At 35.7% G+C, this 23210-nt stretch overlaps 1 protein-coding gene across 2 annotated transcripts in view; it reads left to right on the forward strand.

Annotated features, from left to right (window-relative positions):
- DARS1 (aspartyl-tRNA synthetase 1) overlaps positions 1-23210 on the forward strand; it is a 53602-nt gene that overhangs the window by 2379 nt on the left and 28013 nt on the right. For both annotated transcript variants that reach the window (XM_016205137.2, XM_016205136.2), the window contains exons 3-4: positions 3928-4020; positions 15195-15297. In XM_016205137.2, coding sequence (XP_016060623.1) covers positions 3928-4020; positions 15195-15297 — 196 coding nt within the window. The remainder of the gene's footprint in view (positions 1-3927; positions 4021-15194; positions 15298-23210) is intronic.

A 23210-nucleotide genomic window follows, 5' to 3' on the forward strand; every position in this document is an offset into this window, starting at 1 on the left:
AGGTAAAATATTTAAGATTTAATTCTAGCCCAAGAGATAAAAGAATGGTTAATAACTGTCTTTATCATATGCAACTTTGTGCATGCTTTACAAAGCTACCTTCTATACATTTTCCCCTTGACTTTATTAGATTTCTTTGAAATTGACTTGTCACATGTTGTTTTTCTCAGACCTGTAGGTTTTCTGTTTGTAAACATTTGCCCTATTTATTTATTTTGTATTTTCAACAAATTATCTTACTCAACTATTTAACAATCATTTTTCTTTTGGTAGACACCCCAAATTATGTCTTTCAATCTTTGGTACAACTGCAGACCTTTAAATTCTGGCCTGTTAGAAGTACTTCTAACTTAGAGACTTGCCTATAAATTTTATGCTTTGGAAATCACATATCTCCAGGTCAATTTTATTGTTATTTTGGGTTCAATTTATTGCATGATCACAAAATCACTTTCCTTCCCAGCTTTTTTTGGGCAAGTGTGCAATAAAAGATCAAAATAATTTGCTAAATATAAACCATTTCCAAAAGGTAAAGATGGTAAAGTAAAATAATTGAGTATAAAATGGGATAGAAGCAATATAATTTGGAGATGACATTCCCCTGCCAGGGTAAGCAGGAGGGGTTGTTTGAGACTTGTTTTTAGCTTAATTATCTTCCTGAACTGGACTTTCTTGAGCCCTAACACAAAGAAGCTCACTGGGGTTTCAGTCTGTTATGTAAGCCCCAATCACCCCTTGCTATAATTACCCGTCCCATTTAGCTGGCAAATCCAGACAACTGTCTTCCATTTACAAACTCTCCCCACCAGAGGGAAAGAAAACTGTGTGTTTTATCTGAGTACAGTAACATAGTAAAATTCTGCGTTTGGTTTTGTCTCTGCTAAAATCCTAATACTTTGTTCAGGCAAAGTTTCCTTCCTCATTTGCTTCCATTTTTCCAAATGTCATTCTAATGACAGTGACTTAAAAGTGTGGAAGAGCAGTAGTTTTTCAAACTGAAACCCTACTGCCACTAATCTTTGCCTAAGCCAGTTGTACTGGCGGGAGTGTGACATGTGCCTCAGATATGTGTAGATATGTTAAAGGTTGAGAACCCCTATGCTAATTAGTTGGAACACCACATGAAAGAGGGGACATTACTCTTTTTCAGAGTACTATTAAATTTACCTAATCGGGACATTTATTTATGTCTACTCAGACTTATGTTATGTTTCATTTGATTTTGAGTTTTCATTGCCTACTTAGTAAGTCGTTGGCTTTTTCAATTTTGGCATTTCCAAATCTTTGTAATTTTTATGCTGTTCTGTCCGTCTTTTCTCTTTCACACTTTATTTTGCCTGAGTTTACACAGCAGACTTGGAAGTTGGTTTAACTCATAAGATCCATTGACAGTGTTTTGTAGAAATTCCCTTGTGATGCCCAGTAGCTTAAAAATTCCTCATTCATTGTCTGCTTTTGGCAATGAGAACCATTGTATTCTCCTGTAATTTAGATTCTCTCTTAAGATGCATCTTTGCTTCAAGAGACAAATTATAAGTACATCTAGACAAAGTAGGTAAAATATATCTATATTTTTATTTTATTATAATATCACCTCCAAAGGTATTTTTAGTATTGTCGTAACTAGGTTTTACTGCATGAGATTTTTTTTTCTTTAAATATATCTTTATTGATTTCAGAGAGAGGAAAAGAGAGGGAGAGAGAGAGAGAGAAACATCGATGATGAGAGAGTCATTGATCACCCACCTCCTGGATGCCCCCGACTGGGGATGGAGCATGTGCCCCGGGCATGTGCCCTGACCGGGAATCAAACCCCGATTGCCTGGATCCTAGGTTGCCGCTCAACCACTGAGCCACGCCCAGCCTGGCGACTGCATGAGATATTGATAAATTTGTTTAGGCAACATAAGCCTTGAGAAAGATCTTTTACTATTTTTGATGTGATGTCATGTCTATTACTGTGTTTTAAATTAATACTTAATTTAATATTCAAATTATTGCATATTTTAAAATAAAATGATTTCTGGATCATTGTTGCCTCATATCACTACCTTTATGTAGTAGTTGTTTGGTCACAGTTTTCCTGTTTGGAGGACTCGAGATGGATGTAGTCCTTTGTTACTGGTATTGGGGGACATAGTTGTTGGGCCTCACTTACAAACAATCTATTGGCTTACACAACTAGGGAACAAAGTGAGTTGGCATAGGCATGACTAAATCTAGAGGCTCAATCCATATCTTCAAGGCTTTCTGTCTGCACTTCTTGGCTCTGCTTTCCTTTGGTTATTTGGCTTCATCCTCTCATCCTACAAATTCAGGTAGTGAGACAGATGGTAGGTGCAGCCCTGGGCCTATATCATCTCAGCACAACAACCCCAGGGGAGAGCTTCATTTCCACTATCTGTATATTAAGTCCCAGAGAAGGACTTCAATTAACTCAGTTTGAGCAACATGTCTTTCCCTGGACGAGTCACTATATCCTCGGGAATTGGGTACCAGTGATACCATTGTAATTAACCCAGTTACTAATTGACAGGAAAGGAGTAAAGGGCAGGCCAGGTAATAGAGACATGCCATTTGTACAGCTTTGCCAGAAAGCTGCAGTTTAATACTTTCCAGGCCTGCTCCCCACAGATCCTGGGGGGAAGGGTCTGGACAGCAGATGCATACCTAGTAAAGTCTGGGTGACGTGGAAGGTGCTTGTCTGTCAGTCACATCTAGGAGCAGATCCTTGGCCAGAATAGGCATGGCCACTGCAAGGACATGAAATCTGAGATACATAAACTCCTGAACAAACAGAGTTCTCTCTCTTGGCTCTTGTATGTTGGGCTCCTGGCTCTCTTGTTGCAGGGTGCACGCTCCCGTGTGTTCACCCACATGGCCCACCGCCATGTGGACCCCACACACAAAGGACTAATCGATTACAACTAGCCTGATGCTCTGTCCACTCAGCTCCATCATGAAACAGAAACTCTGGACACTTGCTTTGCTTTTAGCTCTGCTGAATCCCCAGCTGCACATTTTCCAGGACTGATTTAAGGGAAAATAGGACTTTTAAAACCAAGGGATATAACTCTGCACAAATAAAAATCACTCATTCTTCTGTGCAAGTCTTAGAAAATTCTTTTTCTCAAGATATCGTAAGAACCCCCTCGCACTAGCAGTGGAGAAATTCCACCCATGCAGTTTTCCAATAATCCCATAACTATCCAGGCCTGGCAGAGAATCCTCACCTATGGCTAGCTGACTTACATACTGTGGCAGGCAAGCTAAAATACCGTGTCCACTTAGGCAAAGGTAGATGAAGCTAGACTGTAGTTGGCCTTATAAGTCATTTAAATGTTCAGTAGATTTGCATTTTGAAACTCTCTCTTTCAGTGTAGACTGAATTACGGGATCAAGAGATTGCTGCTGGATTGTTGCTGTAATTTAGAAAGTACTTTGTGATGGTGGCAGTGAAGATAAAAGCATTACAGGGGTGGATGCCTGGTGGAAGGGATCAATGGGGGAAAAGGGACATCAGTAATACTTTCAAAAATAAAAGAATTGGATAGATTTTTTTTTTAATCCTCACCTGATGATATGTATTTTAGAGAAAGAGGAAGGGAGAGGCGGCACAGAGAGAGAGAAAATCAGTGTGAGAGAGAAACATCAATTGGTTGTCTCCCATACATGCCTTAACCAGGGATCAAACCTGAAACCTGGTCTATGGGTGATGCTCCAAGCAACTGAGCTTCCTGGCCAGGGCCTCAAGAATTGTATAGATTTTAGAGATATATTTAAAAAGTACAATTCACAAATTAAAAAGGTGTCAGAGATTGAAAATCATTTAAGATAATACGAAGTATTTATGCTGGCTGTCAAATCAAAATAATGATCTCTTTGTAAATTCTGAATTACAAAAATTGTTTCATTTATTTGTTGCAGATCGAGTTTTGGTACGGGTTAACGATTTGACAGTACAAAAAGCTGATGAAGTTGTTTGGGTGCGTGCAAGAGTTCATACAAGCAGAGCTAAAGGTAAAATTGATTTAATGACCCAAGAAAGCCCTTTTGTTAAGGACTCTGAATTTTTTGTTTTGCATATGTTTCACAGACCAAAGTAAATCTTTAACAATCAAGCAAAAATACCTGTTTTCTTTGTTAAATCACTGTAAAATATTAATCCGTGATTAATTAATTTTAGGTTCCTATGAGACAGCCTTAAATATAACTTGACCTTAAAGACTTAGATGAAATCTTGTAAGGTACTGTTTTAGCATTTCTCAGAAGTTTAATTTTTTTGAAGTGAAGAGTGTTTTTGAGAAGCTTTTCATTTGCTAATATTCTTATATTTGTAATATCCAGATAGGCAGAGAGGTGGAAGAGAAAAGCTAAGACTGGGTTGCCCAATACAGTAGCCACTGACTACATGTAATTATTAAAATTGAATAGCTCATTCACTAGATGTATTTTGAGTACTTAATAACCACAGTGGCTAGTGGTTCCTTTATTGCACAGATAGTACAAATACAGAAAATTTTTTTTAATGTAGAAAGTTCTGGTGGACCGTAGCAAGAATTTAGCATTAACAGCAGAGAAGAAGGATAAGGGTGATTTAGACAAACCTTAGTTCCTTATGGAAAATTCTCCTAGCCTAGTTTTCAGAATTATCTAAAAATATTAATAACATACTAGTTTATAACTTGATGCTTTTCACACACTTTTTCACATTTGATCATCTCTGCAAATTTGTGATGTAGGTATAACAGTCATTGCTATTCTACTTTATAAATGAGGAGACTGAAACTACTTGCCCAAGTTCTCATAGTAATTGGTGGAATACAAACAAAATCCAGAAGCTTTCTAAGACACCTTCTATCTCCCTCAGAGTTCATTGCTTCTATAGTATTTAATACATTCTGTGTTAATGGCAACTTTTACATTGTGTTTTAAAATACTTATTATTAGAATTAATATGGGTTCAGTTTTAAAAACCCCAACACTTTATACATGCCTCACTCTCAGGATCACTACTATAAGAGTTTGTCTATTCTTCCAGTATTCTCTCCCTACCGTAGTAGATGTATGCTAATAGACTTTACGAAGAATACTAGTGAAATTTTAACTTTTTAAAAAATGTTGATTCACCTTCCTGAAAGGTTGGACCATTTATTCTACCAAAGGATAAGTAACATTGTATTGTAATCCTTAATTTACTTGTATTTCTCCCATTAGTGTGGAACCTTTGTTCTGTCCAAAACAGGCACTTTGTTTCCTAAACATGGTAATTTAGCAAATTAAAAGATAGAATTGGAATCCATGCTTCATATAAGGCTGAACCAAGAATACTTCTCTTGCCTAGCCAGGCATCGCTCAGCGGTTGAACATCTACCTAGGATCCAGGAGATTGTGGTTCAATTCCCGGTCAGGGCACATCCCCAGTTGGGGCCATGCAGGAGGCAACCAGTCAATGACTCTGTCATCATTGATGTTTCTATTTCTCTCCATCCCTCTCCCTTCCTCTCTGAAATCAATAAAAGATACATTTAAAAAAAAAAAAAAAAGAACACTTCTCTTCACACCCATCCCCAAAATGGAACAATTTGAGTATTGATAAGGATAACTGCAGTGAATTGAAACATATCAGATATGTTTAAATCTATGCGTATATAATAATGCTAAGACAAACAGAAAACCTAGTTGGTCACCAATGAAACCTCTCATTATTTTGAAAACTGGTGAATAAAGAGAAAATATCATTTCTGCATGAAGTGTGTATCACTGGCTAACCAAATGGTAGATGTGGGAAAGTGTCTCTTTTTTTATTTTTTAAGGAAGTATCTCTTTAGAGAGGTATTCCAACTAATAAAATGAAAAAGAGAGTGTTAGACCATCACCGTTTTGTCCCTAGTAAATTTTCTAGGTGCATTGGTGACCATCAGTGATTGCTAACAACAGAATAAAGAGATAACCAGAAATATTTTATGTCTATTCATGAAAGAATATAATACCATTCAGTGAAGTAGTCGTGCCTAAAAAATTGTTCCTGAATCTCATTAAGCCTTTAGATCTAACTCTACCAACTTACAGGAAAAACATAGGACAAGAGAACATGTTAAATGACAGTGGTTATAGGCAAAAACACCTCATGTCTTCCACAAGTAAATGGAAAGAGGAGGAGGAGGCTATGAATTTAAACAAGCTTATGATGTCTCTGAACTAATGACTTATTTGGGTCCTAATTTAAATATACAGTAAAAAGATACTTGAGACTCTAGGAAATTTGAACATTGACGGGCTATTTGATGTTAAAAGTGTGTTTAATTTTTAGTTGAGATAATAGTACTGTGGTAACATTTTTAAAAAGAACTTATCTCTTAGGGATTCGTACTTAATTGTATGTAGATGAAATACTGTGGGGTTTGCTTCAAAGTAGTACAGGCATTGAGAGATAAGCGGATTGGGTTAAAGCTGAGACAAGAATGGCCATGAGTTGATAGTTAGGGTACATGATGATTGTTGGTAGAGATTGGTATCATTTATAAGTAATGATCATTCTGTCCTTTTCTTTCAAATGTTTATCTCATTTCATGTTGTTTCTCTTTACAATAATCAGTAGATTCTTTCTAGTCCTAGAAGGATTCCCACAATGAAGGATTTTTTACACAGCAGAGATTTAAACTCCTGATGAGTTATTTCATGACTTTAGGTGTTCTGCATAAAATGTCATTAACAATGCCAGAGTTTTAAAAGTACTGAAAGAAATTTTTGTCTGGTCCAAGTTTTCTGTTGTCAGAAGTAGATGTTAAATTTTACAAGACCTTTTTCTAGCAATTTTTTTCCTCAAAATATAATTGTGTTGAGTATAATTTATGTGTAGTGGTTCATTATACTATTCTCTCTGCTTTTGTATTGGTTTGAAGTTTTCCATATAGTAAAAAATTAAAAATACAATTGGTCCTCATTGTTCATAGATTGTGTATTTACCAATTCACCTACTTGTTAAATGTATTTGTAACCTCAAAATCAATATGCACAGCACTTTCACTGTCATTCACAGACGTGCCAGACATGCATGTGTGCAGAATGGCAGAAAATTTGAGTTGCCCAGTTGCATACATTCCCAGCGTAAGCCAAACATGGTGAAGCTCTGCCTTCTTGAATGAGCTCTTAAACAGGTGTTCTTTTCATAGTCTGTTTAATGCCACATTCTTCAGTTCTGTGCTTTTTGTTGGTGATTGACTATTTAAAGTGGCTCCCGGCCAGGCGTGGCTGAGTGGTTGAGCATGGACCTAGGATCCAGGCAATCAGGGTTCGATTCGCGGTCAGGGCACATGCCCGGGTTGAGGGCTCCATCCCCAGTCTGTGGCATGCAGGAGGCAGCCAATCAGTGACTCATCATTGATGTTTCTATCTCTCTCTCTCTCTCCTTTCCTCTCTCTGAAATCAATAAAGATATATTGGGAGGGGGAATGGCCCCCAAGCATAGTGCTAAAGTGTTTTCTAGTGTTTCTAAGTGCAAGAAGGCTGTAATATGCTTTACAGAGAAAATATATGTGTTAGATAAGCTTCATTCAAGCATGAGATATAGTGCTGTTGGTTATGAGTTCAGTGTTAATGAATCTGCTCTATATATTAAATAAGGTGTCTTTAAACAGGAACACACAAAACAAGGTTATGCATTGATGGACTGATGAATATATTGTGACCAGAGGCTCACAGGAACCTAACCCTGTATTTCGCCTAGGAGCAGTGATTCAATATTCACTAATTCATTGTTCTTGGAGACTTTATAGAACATAACTACCACAAATAACAAGAATCAACTACATGATTTACAATAATGGATTTCTTAATGTTGAACCATTTGTAGACTCATGAAATAAAGTGAATTTGACAAAGGTGTAGGTGATATTCTTTTAGTACAGTACTAGGTTAAGTTTTAGATATTTTTTTGAAATTTTGCATTAATCTGATCTTTGTAATTTTTAATTGAAAAATCTTGTTGTTTTTAAGCTTATATGTATGTATAAGTTACACAAATAATATTTTCACATGAATTTTTCAAAGAATACAGAAATTATATTCACTTTTTCTTTTTTACTGTCTATCCTCTGCTCCAACCTTTTCTATTCTTTTTTTTTTTTTAATATATCTTTATTGATTTCAGAGAGAGGAAAGGAGAGGGAGGGAGGGAGGGAGGGAGAAACATCAATGATGAAAGAGTCATTGATCAGCTGCCTCCTGCATGCCCCCGACTGGGGATTGAGCCTACAACCCGGGCATGTGCCCTGACCGGGAATCGAACCCCGATCGCCTGGATCCCAGGTGGACTCTCAATTGCTGAGCCATGCCCAGCCAGGCTTTATTAATTCTTAATAATTTGTTCAGCATCTTTCCAAAATTCTTCCTTTTCAATGTATGTATGTGCATGCGTGCACACACACAGATACATACAGTTTTTTTGTTTTGTATGTGTGTTTTAATTTGTCTTATTTTATGTAGATGACATCATATTTTACATGTTACTCTGCATCATTTTAAATTTCCAGTGAACATTTTTTTCTTGGAGATTTCTTCCATGATACTAGTTATAGATCTACATAAGGCACTGTTTCTCCAAGATAGATATCTCGAAGTGAAATTGCTGGGCTGAAGGGTATGCATATACATATTTAAAATTTCTACCAAATTAACTTTCAATAAAGTTATATTCAGTTATCCCACAAGTATGTAACAATACCACTTTCTCCACATCTTGGAAATAGTGATTGGCAATGTTTTTTATTTCCACCAAAGTAAATTATCTAAAAAAATAAATAAAAACCTTATGCTTTGAATTTGCAAAACCCTGTTGCTGCTATCCCTTTCCTCCCATGTCTTACATTAGAAAAATGTCAGTAAATATGACTTAATTGTAATCATTCGTGTGCTTTAACTCCAAAAGTAGTAACACAGTAAAACTGGACTTGGAAAAACAAACCATGCTAGCAATTTCAAGTAGAGCAAAGCTGTGAAAAACAATAAATAAGGAAATGGAAGTGTCAAAATCAGAGTGTCAAAAGTATGACAACTAGAATCCTGTTATGCAAACAAAAAAATCTGAGTCTGTTTACATAACAGATATCTGTGTATTTTGCAAATATATGTGTAAGAGTGTTTTATACATTCTTAAATATTAAAATCAGATTTCTTACACTAAGTTTATGTATCACATTCCTAAAATCAGGTGTTTTATATAGGAGCAAAGAAATTTTGTAACTCTTAATGGTACATTTCAATTAGTTTCTTTCCATTGTGAAAGCTTATGAGCTTAAGTCTTCATATTGAAAGAGTAGTTGAAATAGTGTTTCCTTTCAAATTTTGTACATACTACATGGAAGTCATTGGCATTAAATAATTATCTTTCAATGTTCTTTTTTCCTGAAAACTTACTTATACTTCCAAAATAGCTGATTTATTTTGGTAAACAGATAATTTAGGATTTTTAATACCAAAGGTCAGAACCTCAACCAACATCCATGCAAAAATATTTTAGGGGAAATAACAAATGGAAAGTATTTAAAATATTAGGTCTTTGCTGCTTAATTTCCTGATTAACATAAATGATGAAGGAAAATGTTAATGTTGGGAATTAGGAAGTTAAGGTACATTATCTAAATAATGAATTTAGAAGCTTGGCAAGCTGAAAGGCAGTATAGGAAGAAATCAAAACATAAGATTGCCTCACATCTTTGATAACCTAGCTCTTCCACAAAGGCCCACTTCATAAGGAGCCATCACCAAAATAGAGATGAGAATAAACCCTTCTGTCCTGACCACCTACCATGTTTGTTCTTCAGCTCAGATATAAACATTGCATTCCTGGTGTATAAAAGAAGGTTTTCAACTTTACATCTTTCTAAAACAGTACTCCTGTGAAAGTTTAAAAACTAAAGTGCTTCTTCTAAAAACTTAAAAATCAAAATTCAACACAGATTTTTAACTATTAATTTAAAAGGCGAAAGATTTATGCGATCTGAAGAGAAACCAGAGTATAACTGTTAATTTAAACTATCTGAAAATAGTGATTTCATTCAGCTGTTTTGAACATTGACTCTTTATCTTTCTATAAACTGTCTCCTGGTTGGAAAGTTCCAAGAAGAAAGATAAGTAATATTTAGCAGTTGATTTATCTGTTCTATAAAGTTTCTATACTAACTTAAATGCAGTAAGAACTTTTTGCTAAACAGCAATTACGTACTTCCTTCTTAGAATAAAAAATTAATTAAAATTTCAATAGTGCAGAAAGATATAAAATGAAAAATAAAAATCTCACAATTCTAGCTTCCCCATCACAAACTCTTCCCCCCGAAATAACCACTATTGTTTCTTGTGAACTTTTGGAGGGGTGCATTTACAAGCATGGGTATATCCTGGGTTTTTTTTTTATTTTCATAAAAAAGGTGGTACACACACTGCCCTTTGTTATCACTCACCAGTGTCTATAATAGCTTGCAAAACATTGAACTAAACAGATCATGCAGTGCAGTATATTACCAACCAGAGCCAAAAAAAACCAATTTTGTTTATTAACACCTGGCAAGAACTTGGTCTCAAAAGTACTTGATAGATGTAGTCTGAGCAGACAGTTCTGTTTACCAGGAAACCTGTACTGATTTGTTTGTTTGTTTGTTTGTTTGTTTGTTTGTTTGTTTGTTTTGAGTCTTTTGAAAACTTTTTTCAGTGGACCATCAAGATTCTAGCATTGAAAGTGCTTTGAACACAAAGTTTGGGGACCATAGCATTAGAGTCACATGGAGATCTAATCCACTAGTGAAGGACTACATAAATATGAAGTGAATGATAATAGAACTTCAGTTCTTTTATACCAATAACACTGTTAGGAGACTTCATATTTAATTTCCTTAACAAACATGAGTCTGTTTCTGTTCTGCTTGATTGCTTATTTTGTTTTTAGATTTCACATATCAGTGAAATCGTGGCATGTGTCTTTGTCTGACTTACTTCACTCAGCAAAATACCCTCTAGGTGCATTCATGTTGTTGCAGATGCAAGATTTCATTCTTTTTTATGGCTGAGTCATATTCCGTTGTAGAGATGCAGCACTTCTTTATCCATTCATCTATTAGTAGGTACTTGGGTTGCTTCCATATCTTAGCTGTTGTAAATAATGCTGCAATGAACATACAGATGTGTATGTCTTTTCGATTTAGGGTTTTAGATTTCTTTGAATAAATACCCAGAAGTAGAATTGCTGGGTCCTTCTTTGTCTCTTGTTATATAGCCTTTGTTTTAAAGTCTATTTTGTCTGGGATAGGTATTGCTACCCTAGCTTTTATTTGTTTGTTTGTTTGCATTTTCATGAAATACCTTTTTCCATCCCTTTACTTTCAGTTTGTGTTTTTCAGTATGAAGTGAGTCTCTTATAGACAGCATATGTAAGCCTTACCTTTCTTTTATACCTACCTCTCTGTATCATTATCTTAAAAAATGTTTTTTTCTGATTAGAAAAGTAATACAGGCTTGTTGTAGAAAGTTCAGAAAATACAGAAAAAAATGAAGAACAGAATAATTGCCTGGAATTTCACCAGCCATTAGTAGCCACATTTTGGTGTGGTTTTTTTCCCTACACAGTCAATGCTGATATACTTTTTTTTCTTTATTTTATTTCTTTTTCCATCACCATTTATCCCCCCATATCCTCTTCCACCTCCACCCACTCCCCTCATTCCCACAATCACCACACAGTTCCCTGTGTCTGTGTGTTCTTTTCCTTTTTTTTTTCTGTTTCACTTAGTTCTTCCACCCCTTCCAACACCCCCCACACACAGCTGTACGCCTGCTGTCTCTCTCAGACTTTCTGTTTTGCTTGTTGGTTCACTTTGTTCATTAAATTCCACATATGAGTGAAATCACATGGTACTTGTCTTTCTCTGACTGGTGTATTTCACTTATCATAATGTTCTCCAGGTCCATTGATGCTATAGCAAAAGCTAAGATTTTTTTTTTTTAATGGCTGCATAGTATTTTATTGTGTAAATGTACCACAGCTTTTTTATCCACTCCTGTTGATCGGTACTTGGGCTGTTTCCAGATTTGGCTATTGTAAATAACACTGCATTGAACATGGGAATGCATATATTCTTGTGAATTAATGTTTCAGGATTCTTAAGATATATTCATAGAAGAGGTAACTCATACTGCTTTCCACAGTGGCTGCAGTAATCTGCATTCCCACCAGCAGTGCACTAGGGTTTCCCTTTTCTCCACATCCTCGCCAGCACTTGCTGTTTGTTGATTTATTGATGATAGCCATTCTGACAGGTGTGACGTGAAATGTCATTGTGGTTTTAATTTGGATTTCTCTGGTGGTTAGTCACAAGGACCTTTTCATATATCTATACTTTTTACACAAGCAAAATTCGGGTTATACTCTACGGTTTTATTACGTTTTCACATGATAGTCTATCATGAGTGTCTGACAAATATTTATTTTGTGTTCCAAGCGCTCAACATAGTTTTTGCACATAGTAATCCAGCTATGAAATAGAAATGATAATCCTCAAATAAGTAACCAATGATAGTGTTGCTACTAATAATAGTATTAGTTAACATTAATATTTATAGTTAGTTAATATTTAATATTCATAGTTAATATTAATTGTCACAACTCTAAATATATTACTTATGTAATTTTCTTTTTTTTGTTTTTTTAAATATATTTTTATTGATTTCAGAGAGAGGAAAGGAGAGGGAGAGAGAGAGATAGAAACATCAATGATGTGAGAGCCATTGATCAAGCCCACAACCCGGGCATGTGCCCTGACCGGGAATCTAACCCTGATCGCCTGGATCCCAGGTCAATGCTCAACTGCTGAGCCATGCTTGGCCGGGCTATAATTTTCAAAATTATATAAGAAAAGTCAAGAAAACTCCATGAATTATATCTCTTATTTTTTCCATTTTGTAAATGAAGAACTGAGGCGTAAAGTAATTTTCCCACAGGCTTTGCCCTGACCAGTGTGGCTCAATGGTTAGAGTGTCAGCCCATGCACCTAAGGGTCACAGGTTCAATTCCTGGTCAAGGGCACGTGCTTGGGTTGCAGGTTCCATCTCTGGCCCAGGTCAGGGCGTGTGCAGGAGGCAACCAATCGATGTCTCTCTCACATGGATGTTTCTCTGTCTGTCTCTCCCTCTCTCCTTCCTTCCCCTTCCCTCCCTCCCTTCTAGTCTTTCTAAAAAAAAAAATTCAGTGGAAAAATATCCTTGGGTGACGATTAACAAAAATAATAATAATATAATAATAATTTTCCCTCAGGCTCCCTCATAAGAAGTGGTAGGCTGAATATGATCCTGGGTCTTTTAATTTCAGGGCTTTTAATTTTTTATAATCTTCACCTGAGGATATTTTTTCCATTGCTTTTCCAAGAGAGTGGAAGGGGGAGGGGGAGAGACAAAAACAAACAAACACCAATGTAAGAGAGACACATCAATTGGTTGCCTCAGATCAAGCCTGCAACCAAGGTACTAAGTATGTGTCCTTGGCTGGAATTGAACCCAGGATCTTTTAGTCCAAAGGCCAGTGTTCTAGCCACTAAGCCAAACAGCTAGGGCCAGAGCTTTTACTGTTTACCAAACCCTTACACTAAATATTACCCCCCTAGTGCTGGCTCAGAGACATTTTCCTGCCTTACAGAGCTCTCCATTTTCTCTCAAGGTCTTTTGTGTAGCATTAGAGTTCATTGCAGGATGGCTTTGTAGTGCAGCTAAGCCTGTGTTGACTGTCTGTCCTGTTAGAGAAGCTAAAATACTTGCTAAATCATGTATGTTGCCTTCTAATTCATGCTAACATTCTGTTGTAACTGGGCTGATTTCTGGCTATGGTTTCAGTAGTTCCTGGGATAATGTCATTTTGATCCATCTGCAGATTTCTCTCTTAACTTGATCAATCTTTATCCATTCAGTGTCTTAAACTCTCTGAATTTATTTAGTACATGGGACTTTCTTTTTTAAAATTTTACTTTGTGACTGGATCATATTCCAAAGGAAAGAGAAAATGAGTGTCCATTTAGTGGTAAAAATACCATATATGACTCAGAAGTCCATAGATTATGTTTGTGTTGGCACTTTGTTTGCAGCCTTTTTTTTTAACTCATGATTGCTGTCTGATTTTCATTTCAAAATACTCTGTGTTGAAAGTAATAAGTCTGCTTGCATTTTTGCTCCTTTTGACAGGACTAACTCTCAGTATAAAGGATAATTCTCAGTTAAAAAACCAAAATCACCTTTTGATGTTTTATAAGACAAGCTGATGAGAAAAATGGTCTTGAAAAGATTTATCTTGTTTTATGAGGAATTAGTTCCCCAAAACTTGACCAGAGACTTAAAAAGAATCTGCTTTGAAGGAAAGGGATATCACAAGCATCCATAGTGACTAGACTCTATTATAAATAGTAGTCTTGAAAAGGTTAAGAGTAAGGAATGATAGTTCCTTCTTGAAAGGAAGGGGGAAATCAAAAGAACCAGAATATGTAAAAATAAAACTAGTTATAGGACATAAAGAGAATGATATTTCATAGACAAAGTAAGTTATTTGAAGTAAAAGAAAAATTGGGGCTATTATAAAAGGTGAAGGATTAGGAAGATGATACAGGAAAAAATAAAGGAAATAGAACATGAAAGAAACTAACCTGTCATTCTAAATGCTCTTTAAAATGTACTTTGGTAGACAGTAAAATGGACCACCCCCATAGAATGCCTGTGTTCTTGTTACTAAGCTCTTTATTAGTACTTCTGTGGTTGTATCATTGAAGCTCCGTTCCCATGGTGATTAGCACAGTGCCTTTGCCTATAGAATATATTAGCTATTGAATGAGTGTTGAAAGTGATCTGAAGCTAGTTGAAATTTGTTTAATAAATCAATACAATGACAAAATAATTTTTTTATTTGTAAATTTTTAATAGTGATTTGCCTGTGTTCTTATAACATATGTTAAAAGCATTTTTGTTACTCATAGTAGGAACTTGGGTTTCTTTATAGCTTGTCAGTCGAGTATGAGTATGTCGACTGTGAAAGCCAGATATATGCATGTTATGTGTGTGATGAACATAGTAAATTTGGCCCAATTTTAAAGTAGAGAAGCATTTTTCTTTGTAAAACCTGAAATAGCATGTCCTTAATACACTTGTGTTCTTTCTGTCTTATCCAGGGAAGCAGTGTTTCTTAGTCCTACGTCAGCAGCAGTTCAATGTCCAGGCTCTTGTGGCAGTGGGAGACCATGCAAGCAAGCAGATGGTTAAATTTGCTGCCAAGTAAGTAAGCAATTATATCCTGTTGTCAGAATAAACAATGGTGGGAACCAAGACTCCCAGGGGTTTGGACCATTTTCATACATTAACATCAATGCTCCGTTTGTTTAAAAATGTAGTTATTTAAATTGTCGGTTCAGTGTTGCTGAATACATTAAACTTACAAAAGAGAAAATATGGAGCACAGGCTTGAAATTCATTGGGAACTGCTGAAGCAGCACTCTCTACAGACAAGTCACATTTACTTTCAAGTAGAGTAACAAAAAACCTGGCAGCCTCAACATAGCAAAGCAACTTTATTTTGCTGTGTTTGTGGAGCTTCATTTCCTCCCTCCCTCCCTCTATCCCTCAGTTTCTGATTTGCATGTTAAGCAACAAGTTTTCAACTGAATAAAAGTGTGTAAAAGAAAAGAATGGAGTTTTGCAAATGATTCCCTCCTTGAAGGGTTAAAAAGTAAAGTAAAAATTGTCGTCCCCCCCCATAGTCTTGCTGTCTAGCTCAGAGTTCCTATAGAAGCACATTGTTTTGTTCAGTTTACAAGAAGCAGGATATAGAGATAGTGTAGTGGTTGTACATGCTGTAGCTCTAAGGCAATAATAGTTGGTGATATGGCTAGTTTTGTTTGTTTTTCACAGTTTAATTGAAATTTTATTTCCATGATAATGATCAAAGAAGACTTGGAAAATGTACAATCTTTACATTTTAAGTAATAAGACTACTTCATAGGTGTAAATGTTTTCCAAAGAAAGAAATTCAATCTAGAGTAAATGTTGTATTTTTTCTGTTGATTTTTATGTCTGTTCTTTAGATGTATGCTTTCAAAGATGAGTTAATATAAATAGAATTACCAATGTTAGAACTAGAAAAAAACTAAAAAAATGATTTAATTTAACACTCTAATTTATGTTTGCGCCCTCCTGGACTCCCCCAGCACAGTATTTTACATATAGTGGATGCTTAGCCACTGGTTTTGGTTTAGAGATTTATTTACCAAATTCAGTTTTGTCATATCACAGTTTTTTAATATAGTGGATGCTCAGCAACTGGTTTTAGTTTAGAGATGTACTTATCAAATTTAGTCCTATTGTATCATAGCAATACCTACGCTCTGGTTTAAAAACTCCAGTGCCGTTAATTACATCGATTATCACTGGCAAACTCAATAGTATTAGTATTACTGGTACTGTACAGTAACCCCATCTCTCCCTGTCTCCCATCCTGTTGCCCAGAGACTGTCACTTTCATCTCTTCTACGTATATGTTTTGGTAATTAGGTTTGCTGTTTTCATCTCATAGTCTATAAAGGTTTGTGCTTGTGGGTTGCATATATCATCTAACCTTTTAAGGTCAATCTATGTCTTAGGAAGTGGGGCATAAATAAGCTTGATCCCTACAAATAAACTTTATATAGAGAGCCTTCTAATAAAAAGAGCCCCTGGAAACCACAGACTGTATGCTAAATTGTATTTAATATACTGAAAAATACTGAGAGGTCAACTTCAGATCAACAGATAACCTTAATGACTTTTGTCTTTTATATTTTAATTGGTTCTGAAAACTAATATATGAAGATGACAGTTTTATTTAGAATATATTTTTCCATTAAACTGCATTGTAACCTCAGTGTTCCTGAAGAAAAGATTCCAGTCTAAAAATCTTTAAAATTTCACTTACCCTTCGTATTTGTTAAGAGGCATTGTACTAACAAGAGGACAGTCCTTTCATTTGATGTCTTTAGAAGTAAACACATTAAAATAGTCCACAAATAATTATTTCTTACTATTTTGGATCTTCTCAGAAACTCCTCGGACTTGACTAACAGCAATTGACCACATTAGATCATCAACCAAAGTTCTAGCTGGAAGAGCTACTTGCAAATGGTCTCTCAAACAGAACTTAGTTCACTAATGCCCTCATACTATATTAATTAAAGAAAGGCTTTCATCTAAATGGGAGAGTTTAAGGGAGATCTTTTTTTAGGCAAGAAAAGTATTCAGATAGCTTGGATTTCATAATTCTGAAGTGGAATTCAGTCAATATCTAGATGTAATTCAGGCTGAACAATTTAAATTGTGACTTGGAATTTTTTTTCTTAAAGAGCATATAGCTATTTTTTAAGCTCCTTAAAAAATGGACTTTATATAATTAGTAATGTGTAGGAAAAGATTGTTTCATAATAGAGCTGTTGCAGCTTATAAAGCTTTTGACTGGTTATATACAAGTGAATGGAACCAAATTTATACAGTAAGCTCAACATGTGTACTTAGGCTATAATTATTTAACTCTTGGCACTACTCATATGTTAAGGTGTCTAGCCTGACTAATTAAGAGTAAATTTGTTAATAGCTTTTGCTACATCATGAAAAAATAAAATTCTCTTGACTAAGACCGTCTGGTAAAAAATGATGAGTTTTTCATTTTTGTGGTTTGTTGATAATTTTCTTAGGAACATAATTTCGTGCTGTTAATTAGGTCAGTTAGCTTGTCTTTTGTGATTTTAGACTATACTTCTAAGGTAGTTCAGAATCGGCTCATGGCCTCAAAGTACCAATTTTTAAAGAAGAAATTCAAGGACAGAACAATTTTTACTTTGAAAATTACTTGCTCTATTCAAGAATGCTAATAAATCAAGTGAAGTCATAATGTAAATTCTAAAGAACTTCCAGAACTTACTTAGGAAAAGGATGTGTTGGCTTTTTTCCTTCATCCTTCAAAATCCTTTTCCTAAAAATTATCTTTACTGGCTAGGCGTAACATAAACATTGTGTTTTATTTTAAATGGGTAAATTGGTTCCATTGTGAAAAGAGCAATTATAGTAGTTACGTACATGTATCTTTGAGGTCACTTGCTCTGGCATTGCTGTTTGGTGAGCTGGCACTTCTACAAAACAAGAACCTAAGGTATGAGGTTATTGTTAAATTATAAAAAAAAAAAAACAACAATAAAAAATTCCCCTATTATTAACAGATGAGAAGAATTTTTATAATTTGCTATGGTCTAACTATATTAACTTATTGTTATGTCATACTGCCAAATCCTTAACTGTGGCTCACATGGACTTTCTATGCTTCTTTGAAGCATGAAGGATAATCCAACTTTCAGATACTGCACAGGAATGATAGTAATACTATAATTATTTACTAATACTTTTAAAAACATTTGAGAATAAAGTCTTTATTTGTGAGTTTTCTTCTAAGTGAGTTTTCTAAGATATTTGGTCTTAATTCTTTTTCCTCTTTATAGTGTTCTTTATAATTTCTACCACGTTGGGTTTAAACAAAATAGTCCAATAATTTATTAAATTAGTATTTATTGATATATACAAGCTCTTTCTGCCCCCTCCTAAGTCCATACTTGCCAGAAGTTTCTTTTAAGTGCTATTTTTACCTAAAATCTTTAATAGCATTCTATTTCCAGCCATGTCCAATATTAATTCTGCCGGCTGGTTCCCTCATTACAGTGCTATTTTCACTACTTCGCAAGATACACTCTTCAGATTGGACGAACTCTGTGTATGTATCTGCAGTGGCCTCTCTGCTTACTTAACTGCTTATTTTATTTTTTTTAATATATCTTTATTGATTTCAGAGACAGGAAGGGAGATGGAGAGAGAGAGAGAGAGATAGAAACATCAATGGTGAGAGAGTCATTGATTGGCTGTCTCCTGCGCACCCCGCCTGGGGATCCACCACACAACCCAGGCATGTGCCCTAACCGGGAATCGAACCTCAGTCTCCTGGATCATAGGTGAATGCTTAACCACGGAGCCATGCCGGCCATGTGTTTACTGCCTATTTTAAAAGCTTTGTCTTTATTTATTAAATCCTTACTCTTTGTCACTTACTGGAAGCCCATGTCCTTCATGATCCTCATTGATAGGTTTCTCTTTTCATTTCTTTGGGGTACACAGATATGTTCTTAGGAGCCTGGAAGTGTTCTGTCTTTATAAAAAATTTTAGTGTACATTTTGATTATTATCTTAAAGCTATATAAGGGTATTCTGTATCATTTTAAAACCTAAGTTATAACTGAGAATAACTGTGTGAATATAGTGCTTCTGTTAAGCATTACTGTCATATTTACAATTGTGTTCATGCCAGTTGAAGCCAAATGATATCTATGTTCTGTACAAATGAGGGTTTCACTATATTTGAATAGTGACACACGCTGAACGAGTTGGGTTACTAGGTGGTACTTGATAGTTAAGAGGCATCCTGAAGTTTTAAAAGACTGTGTCATTCAAACAGATTTATTGAATCCTGCTTTTGTCTGTATAAGGGCAGCAGAATCACTAATAGTATAATAGTTTCCGTGCAAGGAAAAATGTTTCTATTTCCAGTTCTGGTAGTTATCATATTAGATACCCATTTGATTAAAACTTCATTTAACAGTGCTATGTTATTAACTTTCACATGAACAAGATAGTTTTATAAAATTGTTGACTGGCATTTTGTTTAAATTGTCATTCTTGGATTGCTCTTTGCAGAATTTTGGTTAATTATGAGGCCTTATTATCCTGAACCAACCTCAGAGTTAATGTTTTATGTAATTGTGAACAGGCATTCTTCACATTACTAGTATTAAAAATACAAATTAAAAATACAAATACAGAACTGTATCTGCAGTTATAGCTTTATATAGTAAATCCAAAAGTAAGCAGTTAAGTTTTCACAAACTTTAAGTTAATATTGTTAATTTTAATTTTGTGTCTTTATATTTGTTTTTATTTTGTTTTTTAAAAGCGGCCATTCTAATAAAAGATATTTTCAAACTATACCTCTGATAAAGGACTAATATCCAAAATACATAGAAAACTCATACAACTCAGCAACAATAACAAAAAAACCAATCCAACTGAAAAATGGACAGAGGGCCTCAATAGACACTTTTCCAAGGAAGACATACAGGTAGCCAACAGATATATGAAAAGATGTTCAACATCACTACTTACAAGAGAAATGCAAATCAGAACCACAATGAAACACCACCACATACCTGTTAGAATGGCTAAGCTTACACACTGCTGGTGGGAATGTAAATTGGTGCAGCCACTATGGAAAACAGTATGGAAGTTCTCAAAAAATTCAGAATAGAGCTACCTTATAACCCAGCAATCCCTTTTCTGGGTATTACCCAAAAAATTTGAAAACACTTATTCATAAAGATATATGTACCCCTATGTTCATTGCAGTATTATTCACAATAGCCAAGACGTGGAGGCAACCTAAGTGTCCATTGATAAATGATTAGATAAAGAAGATGTGGTGCATATATACAATGGAATGCTACTCAGTCATTAAAAAAATATGGCCTAGGGAGGGGGCGGGAGTGGGATGGAGGGGGTCAGTGGGGGGGAAAAGGCACATCTGTAATACTTTCAACAATAAAGATAAGTGTATATATATATATATATATATATATATATATATAAAATACTGCCATTTGCACCAACATGGATGGATCTTGAGACTGTCGTGCAAAGTGAAACAAGTCAAATGGAAAAGGACGAGAGCCATGGGATTTCATTCGTATGTGGGATCTAAAACAAAATAAGAAACGAACAAACAAAACAGAAAACAAACTCACAGATACAGACAGCAGAATGGTGGTCACTGGGAGGAGGGCGTCGGGGGAGGACAGAGCGGGTGAAGGGAGTAAGGGAGTCGAGTACATGGTGACAGAGGGAGACTGGACCTCAGGCGGTGGGCACACAATAGAGTACACAGCTGTCATAGAGATACATACCTGAAACTTATGTAATATTAACCAGTGTCGCCCCAGTAAATTTAATTTTTAAAAACATGATATAAAAACAATGGCAGGACAAGTAGTTAGAAACTAGAAAGTTTGCCCGGCTGGGCGAGGCTCAGCGGTTGAGCGTCGACCTAGGATCCAGGCGATCAGGGTTCGATTCCCGGTCAGGGCACATGCACAGGTTGCGGACTCCATCCCCACTCGGGGGCGTGCAGGAGGCGGCTGATCAGTCAGTGACTTTCATCATTGATGTTTCTCTCTCTCTCCCTCTCCTTTCCTCTCTCTGAAATCAATAAAGATATATTTTTTTGAAAAAACAAAACTAGAAAGTTTTGTTTATGAAGTTATTTTTTCTTGAATAATTTCAACATAAAAATATGATAGTTATAATTATAATCGTGAAACCTAAAATTCACTAGACATTTAATAATTACATCTATTTTTGCTTACTCTCTTGCCTTTTTTTTCTTATCATCACTGCCACAGTTCATCTTACACATTCTTATCAGCATAGATGTGAGAAAATACAGTCACTTAAAAACCAGCAGTATGGTATATGCAACTAATGTGGAAAATGAGACCAATGACTCAGATTTTTTTAAATAAGAATTTATCCTTTACTGAGATTCGGGACGTGGAAGGAAGTGAAAGAATTTGCCTGGATAACAGATGCTGTTTCTTAACACATCAGGCTCTTTGTTATACACTTGTACAAACTAAAACCTCTCTTAGAATTGCTCTTGTCAGCAAGGGAGGAGATTTGGGGACATTCAGGTCTGAGTGTCCTTTTGGGTTAACTTTCCGTAGAGTGGTGCTAGTATTCAGTCAGTTCTGCTGTAATATAACAGATACATTCCTAAAATCACTGCTATGCAAAATTATGCAATAAAAAAACTCAAGGTTTATGTAGAAAACAGGTTAGTAGCACAACCAGAAACTTTATCAGTGAAATCGTTTTATAGAAAACCTAATTTAAAAAAACAATAGTTTTATACATGTCGAATGGGCGAGAAATACGTAAATACAATAAATATCTTTAAGAAGACATGTTGTGTCCTTGTGGAAATAGGTGTCAGAAGAGTTGCAGCTTGTAAATTGTTGTGATGTGGTAGAAGAGAGGCTGTCTGAAATCCGAAGGAAAGTTAGACTACCATGTGGTTGGGTGGATGAGTGTGTTTTGTAGCACGGGTAGATGTTTGAGATGTGTGTTTCATGTATTCCTGCGTGGCTTATTTCGCCAGAGTATAGTTTTCTGCTGACCTAGTATTTCTCACTGATGAAATCTGGCATAGGCAAACACAAACTTCTCCTTATGTTCAGATTAATGAATTGTGTTGGAAATAATTCACATTATCAAAAAAAATTTATAGCAAAACTGACTATACTCTTCAAAGAGATAATGGTGTTCACCAGTGAGTAGGTAAAAACGTAAGAGTCTTATCTATTTGCTAACTTCTTGTGTGTGGGGGTAAGAAAAGGAACATGAAAATTGACATCCAGGTTTCTCTTGAGGAACTTTGGGGAAATGACAACGCCAATCTGGAGTAAATTCTCAAATGGGCTAGGACTAAACACTAGACACACTCTGGAGCTGGGATGATCTTACCTTCCCTTAGAGCACTTGGCAAGGTGAAGAGTGATTACTAAACAGGAGGGGCTCTGATAGCAATGGGGAAAGGCCGAATGGTTTGGATAGGCAGCAGGTAGAATCGTACAGTAATGTATGTTGAGTAAATGAAGAGAAGATCCAGCTTTCTGAGTTTGTGAAAAGCCCAAACACTAAAATAGGTCGTTTGGCTGGAAACTATTTTGTTTTTCTGGCTGATAGTATTCTGCTCCTCTCATTCTAAATGTTTTCAAGTGTCTATGGAACACCAGGGCCTTAACATTCCTTCATTTTCCTCCACTATCTTCACCATTATTTTAACTGCTCTCTCCAGTGGCCACAGCTTGGTTTTTGCCCCTCAGACTACATTTTAAACTCCAGTGGTTCATTCTCTCTAACTGTGATTCCCACCTTTCTCCCTCTCTCCTGCCTCCTAACCTTCTGTCAGATTTCATCAGGACTTCTAGTCTTTTTACCAATATCCCCATTTTCTCCTAGTTTTCCTGTCTCCTTTTGACTTCATGCAACCTCAGTTCCATTCCTAGAACTACTCG

This window comes from Miniopterus natalensis, chromosome 8, assembly GCF_054644295.1.
Source record: "Miniopterus natalensis isolate mMinNat1 chromosome 8, mMinNat1.hap1, whole genome shotgun sequence".
Classification (NCBI taxonomy): Eukaryota; Metazoa; Chordata; class Mammalia; order Chiroptera; family Miniopteridae; genus Miniopterus; species Miniopterus natalensis.